A 6,857-nucleotide genomic window follows, 5' to 3' on the forward strand; every position below is an offset into this window, starting at 1 on the left:
CCATTTGCTTGGTGTGTATGGTGCGCACATAGAGAGAAAATATATATATATATATATAAGTGCTGTCAGAAAATAATATATCTAAATTAGTGCTGTCAATCGATTAGACATTATAATCCCGTTAATCACAATAATACTCTGTGATTCATCATGATTCATCCTACCGGTACTTAGCACATATGCTGGTGGTGGTATATTCTATTATGAGCACGATGTCTAACTCCTGTGCAACTTCAACAAACTGGCTAGCCCATGCTTCGGCAGTCAAAGCAATTGAGTCAAGTTTCCATTTGCCGTGGATTAGGTGTGTCATTACATCGAGGTACTAATGTCCAGTGGTCTCCAGTCAGTGCAATAGCTTGTGCAGATTCCTCTGCTTTATTTGCTTTTTTACTGCCATGCAATTCATGGTAAACATCCACGCTGGAATTACAGGAGGATGTTTTGTCCAACTTGTTGATGTGGTTAATTTGGGTTCATTCTTTTTTACGTCTTAGGTCTACCAGAATAAGCGCAAGGGTTAAAGCATTAACGTTAAAAACATAACTACATAATAACAGGTTTTAAATGAAGCAGAGACATTTTAATCTGCTTTTATATACTTATGTGTAGGCTGCAGCTTTTTGAAACCTGTGTTGCAATGATTTGCTAGTTAAAGGGGCTTTATTATGCTTTTTGAGGTTGTTTCCTCTCCTGTAGTGTGTTAGGTTTGTGTGAATGTGAATGGTCTGCAAACCCTCAGCTGTCACTGTCGGCAGAAATAGCCTGTTTCATAATTGTAAGTGTTTTGTAAGTATGTCATGTTGCATGTTTTCTAAATGGGCCCATGTTGGTGAAGATGTTACCTCATTTGCATGTGTTTTGGCACATCTTTTATTTATTTATTTTTTTCATAGTTTTTTAAAGTGCAGCAAGTTTCTTCTAATGTAGGTGTTTGAGCGCATCTGCCCCGGTCTGCCACTGTACTAATCTAATGGCATTATTTGAATGCACTGAACTTCTAATGTTGATGATGACAGAAGTGGATAGAAACATGCATTCATTTGCATTTTCTTTTGTTATTTTTTTCTTAAATTTAAGTTCACATTACCTATCATAAATAGTGGTAGTAAAGCAATGTGTGCGCATTACAAATATCCAGCAACTGAAATCATTAAAAGCACATTAACTGGCAGGTAAGAGAAGAGAATAGACAGCAGGAAAATGTTTCTGTTCTGTCGAAATGTTGGAGGAAGAACTTGGCAGAGTGCGATGTAACTGAAGGTCATGAAGAGATTCTTAACCAAATCAGGTTTCAGATGAGCTGAGAGTTATCCAGCGCTGGGGAGACAGAGGAGAGTCAAGGGCAGGTGAGCAGCTTCCCTAAGGGAAGGAGAACCAGATGCAGAGTAATACCACAGTGAAGGGCTGCTCTAAAGGTGAAGCAGAGCAAGGCCGGTTCTCTTTCATCATATTCACGCGGGTGTACTATGAGCCGAGGACCTCCACCCCTGTAATCACTGCAGGTGCCCTTAGTGGCAATCCTCTCATCCAATCCGCTGTAAATGAAAGCACCCGAGTTAAATCACCTGCTGTATTTGGAGGAATATTCATTTGGTGCAAATTAGAAGTCTCCATTGTCTCTAGTTTGATTAGTTGTGTATGTTAATGTCATCATCTTTAAGATGTAGTCTTCAATTTCCATCAGATTAGATCAGAATAGATTATAATAGATTATATAAAATGAGGATGGATTCATTGCACTTGAGGTAAAAATAAACATAAACTGTTAATGTCATAATCTTTAAAATTAGATTAGATTAGATTCAATCAAATCAGATACAATTAGATTAGACAAAATTGGATCAATTGATTTTAAATAGGAATTTATTCGATAAAAACTGATCGGGTTTACATCAGATTAGATTAGATTTAATTGGATAAGATTGATTTAGATTAGATTGAATTATATTAAATTTAACTTCATTTATTTAAATTAGAATAGATCAAATTGAATTATACACATTTAAATCAAATAAAATGTGATAAGATTAAACTTGATTAGATAAAATTAAATAAGATAAAATTAGATTCAATTTATTCAACCCTAATTTAATTAGATTCAATTAGACTAGATTAAATTAAATTAAATTAGATTATGATGGATCAGATAATATTCAATTAGATAAGATTAGATAAGATTTGCTTTGTTTATTATTTTAATTATGTTGGCTATAGCAGCAGGTTAACAAGGCATTGGACATACATTAACAAAGAAATTACAAATATCAATAATAAATCAATACATATCTAGTAGAAAAACCTATGTTTATAAAGCATCTCTATCAAATACAAAATGAGTTAGTAAACACTATGATTGACAAACAAAATATAAACATAGGTTACTTTATACAGTACATTATATGAGTTAGGAGTAGTTGCAATCTTTAAAATAAAATGTAGAATTGAAATGCAATCTTTCAAGCTTCCTTCCTTTTAATTTGTTTAGGAACATGAGACCAGGGTTGTAATTACACTTTCTCTGGATAAACACTGGATTTCATGTGGGTCATCTTGGGGATTTCCATTGGTTTTTATTAGTTCATGTATATTCATGTCACTAAGTGCAGAGATGTCCAGTGAAACATTTGTCATAATGGTCAACCATATAATACTCCTGCCACGGCTTAAAAATGACTAGTTTCCCTATAAAGAGGCAAAGCATGGGGGGGGATAATAGAACTACAATACATGACCAGGATGCCTGACACAGAAATCTACTTAAAAGCATTTCACAGTTGAGTGCAGGGGGGAGAGGACTCAGCATTGAGTGCTTATGTATGCTTTTTATAGAGTACTGTACATCAGTATTGGAACAAACATTACATTTCTTGAAAATACTACTTGATTCATTTTAAAGAGGCCCCATTTTACACCTGTCGTGTATTCTTGGGTTACATTCTCACAATAACAAAAAAACAATACTGCTCGATGTTCTTTGATTCCAAATGAGAAGACTCTAATGCTATCGCATCCCGTCCGGTGTGAACGCAGCATTAGACTTATCAGCATTTTAAGCATTATTTCTCTACTTTTATATTCTTAATGTTTTATTTATTTATGCTATATTTAGCATAAATAAATATATTTTATGAAATGTTTATCACTTTTTTTATTTGTTATGGGGGCTCTTGTTTTGGTTATTCTGGTTTGGTTTTATTTTTGTTCATTTACAACTATGTTACAACTTAATTTTTAAGAATGTATTTTTCGATACAATGTTTATCACTATAGATTTTAATTTATTGTGAAGGTTATTGTTTTGGTTGTTGTTGTTTGGAATGAGTTTTGTTGATTATATACAATTATATTACAAATAGATTTTTAGGTATGTTTTGAACACACTGTTCAAAACATACCTAAAACATAATAAAATGTCTTTTCTTCTATTTATTTATATTAATTAAGGTATTTTTTTATTTATTGTAGATGTTTGTGTTTTTGGTTGTTACTTTTTGGGTTAAGTTTTATTAATATCTAACTATTCTCGAAATGTATGTTTTTAAAAAGTGTTTATTATAAAAAAAAATGTTATAGATTTTTTTAATGTACAGTATATATATTTTATTATTTTGGTAGGGGAGTTCTTCTTTGGTTTTCTTGATTGGGTTGTGTTTATATTTATTTGTTATTATTTTTAAATACATTTTTCATAACTTGTATGTTTTGTTGTATAACTTGTCTTCCTCAAAGCAAATAAAGGTACTCAAACAAAGATAATTGAACATTATCAAATTAGATATCAAGTGCAGTCTCTCACAACAGTATTTGTAGCAAAATGCTTCTTTAGGTGCTGCAGTTCTACTATCTCTGAGCTTGAATAAATATCCTATTTCTGATGTGTGCTGCTCTGCTGTGTTGCTCCTTGTGCTGACACTCAGTTCTGTTTGTCTCTCTGTCTGTCTGTCCCCTCAGGCCAGAGTCACAGATCTCAAGTCTGGCGTCATCGTCTTGAGGATTTTCAGAGACATGAGCAACAGACTGGCTGGGTGGCAGCCTCTCAAAGGATGGGTAGGTGGCTCCACAGAATCTGAATGAAGCATCAAGGTGTCACATTCAGTAGTCGTACAAACTGTAAACTACACAAGTGTCGTAAGCTCTGTGACGCGTGCCTGGAATTGTTTTAGTTTGTTGAGTGTCCTCTCTATGTCCGCAGCCTCTGGAGCTGATCTGTGAAAAGGCCATGGCAACGTGTAACCGGCCCCTGGGTCCAGGGGAGGGCCTGCGCCGCGTCATGGAGTGCATCGCCTCAGGGATCCTTCTTCCAGGTCAGGGATCAGTCCTCTATTGCAACCTCCAGGCCCCCTCTGTGGTCTGCATTTACACTCTGCACACGATCACGTTAGTTTAACATCGTTTGTGAAACCCAGGATGAAATGTAGGTGTCTCACCATTTGCTTGGTGTGTATGGTGCGCACATAGAGAGAAATACAATTGTACGAAAATTGACTAGAACTATTACAATTGTTTTTTAAACCATATAAAACATAGGGACATATTTACACAAAATATATACCCGGGTAAAATAAAATAGGTGCAGTATTGGAATTTAAAGTGGAAAGCTTTGCTGATTTAAGAAGGGGTAGTGTTTAACAGAAATATGCAAAGGATATTGGCAATGTTAAAATGAACAATATTCGTTCACATGATGTGAATACACTTAAACCTTAGTGTTTACAGAGGGGGTAAGAGTAGTTAGGGTCCCAGACCTTGTTGATGACCAGGCCTCGTATAGAAAGATATAAACAGAGGTGAACATAAATCTCCATATCTTTATTTATTTTTCTATTTGCAAATGTGTCTCTGCAAATGTAGGTGTCGTTAAAGAGTGTATTTAAGAGGCCCTGTTATGCTTGTTGGGATTTTCCCTTTCCTGTAGTGTGTTATATACGTTTTTGTGTGCATGTTAATGGTCTGCAAAGGCTAAAATCCTAAAGTTCCCTCCAGAGGGAGTTTCTCTCCCACACACTCCCCCCTGCCTGAAACTTACTTTATGCTGCTTTTATACTAATTTGTAGTCAGTAGCTGTTTAAAACCTGTGTTACAATGATTTGCTCATTAAAGAGGCCTTATTATTATTTTTTCGGGGTTTTCCCTTGTGCATGTAAATTGCCTGCAAACCAGCCTGAAACACCTGTTTTACACTTCTTTGTATACCTTCCGAACATAGTGACATCCCTATGTAAGCCTCACGCTTCTATTGGCTAGCGCCCCAACACTGTACATGATAAGGTAAGGGACAGGACAACTATAAGTGCTTGACCAATCACAACAGAGCCGGCCAGCTGACCAATCAGAGCAAACTGGGCTCTGGTTTCAGACAGAGGGTGAAAAGAGGTGCTGCAGCACAGGCAGTATGAGAAAAATAAAGAGCTTTTTGAACATTAAAGCATGGAGACATGCCACAGTAGAGGCACTAAATACAAATAAGAACCAGAAAATGAGCAAAATATGTCCTTAAGGTTTGGATTTGAAAAAATAATCCAAGCAGTCAGATTTGTGCAAATGTTATATTCAACCTCAAGTAGATTGAACTGGAAGCTAGAAAATGCATTTCCTGCTGAAAATGCGTGTGAACGCTGTAAACTATGAACATTTGTGGCTGAATTTAGCTGAAAAATCTGAATATTTTATTAGCTGAATGGTCTCTGTTGCTGCTTTAAGCTACAAAAACCAAGTAAGTGTGTTGCTGAACTTAGCGGAGAAATGCAGAAAAGTGAAATGACATGAGTCAAAATTGTTAAAGCTCAAATGCATTGCAATGACTTTGTTGAACACTTCAAAGTGACATGTTAAACTGGAAGAGTAGAACAAATAGTGAAGAAGCTTAATATTTAAAATAAATGGTTTAAAAAAAGGTATAAACAACCAAATGTAAAAAGTCAAGAAATGAGCGAAAACCGAAAAAAGAAGCAGCATCTGGCTGCATTTCAATGATATTGGAGAAAGCAAAGCTGAGTGCAGGATTTGTAAGATGAAAATAACCTTCAGAGCAGGGTTTTTTTTTGGTAACCACTCAGGATTTATTGCCAGAGGTGGGAGAAGTTCAGATCTTGTACTTCAGTAAAAGTATCAGAGTGTAGGAATACTCGGTTACAATAAAAAGTCCTGCATTCAAAATGTTACTCAAGTAAAAGTACAAAAGTATTAGCATCAAAATATACTTAAAGTACCACCTGCAGAGGGATCTAGATGCAGGTGTTCTTTTCCCCATAGAGACCCCCTCGCTGCACATTATCCCTTGCATAAAGATAGATTGTGGGTCCCTTATAACCAGGGGTGCACACAACTTTCTGAGTTAGGTACTCAGATGAGTACCTGGAGTCAGTGTTTGGTACTCCAACTTCCGGCTCCCCTCAAAGTTCCCATGAAGCCCTCTGTATCGCGAATATCAGCGGGTGGGGGTGCTAGTGGAGTATGATGAAGCCCTCTGTATCGCGAATGTCAACGGGGGGGGGTAGTAGTAGAGTGCAGAGCTTCGTGACCACAGAGCGTGTGAACGTTGTGATCAGCTGTTTTAGCGCAGTGCCAAACTAGTCTTCCTCAAAATTACACGTTCTAGGGAACCTACAACTCACAGGTCTTACAAAATAAAGGTGACACATTTTGTACAATATTCGTCCCCACGTGTATCACCCATGCGGTCCATGCGTACGCGCCGTTGTTAGACTTTACGGCATGGCAGTTGAACACCCAGTGTTTCGGCGTAAACGCATGGCTTAATATTACAACCTTCGAAAAGGTCTCCGCCATCTAGGGCCTCTGCCTCAGCTAGGAGGGCACACGTGTCGTCCCGACAGCCGACAATTGCAAGCCGG

The 6,857-nt window shown here is 36.8% G+C and overlaps 1 protein-coding gene across 1 annotated transcript in view; it reads left to right on the top strand.

Annotated features, from left to right (window-relative positions):
- The window catches only part of LOC104947903 (spermatid perinuclear RNA-binding protein-like), a gene marked incomplete at its 3' end in the record, with an annotated part of 25,050 nt that overhangs the window by 9,795 nt on the left and 8,398 nt on the right, over nucleotides 1-6,857 (top strand). The window contains exons 5-6 of the mRNA XM_010774014.1: nucleotides 3,955-4,050; nucleotides 4,196-4,307. Of these exons, the coding sequence (XP_010772316.1) occupies nucleotides 3,955-4,050; nucleotides 4,196-4,307 (208 nt within the window). The remainder of the gene's footprint in view (nucleotides 1-3,954; nucleotides 4,051-4,195; nucleotides 4,308-6,857) is intronic.

This window comes from Notothenia coriiceps, unplaced genomic scaffold (assembly GCF_000735185.1).
Source record: "Notothenia coriiceps isolate Sejong01 unplaced genomic scaffold, NC01 NC01_scaffold00013358, whole genome shotgun sequence".
Classification (NCBI taxonomy): domain Eukaryota; kingdom Metazoa; phylum Chordata; class Actinopteri; order Perciformes; family Nototheniidae; genus Notothenia; species Notothenia coriiceps.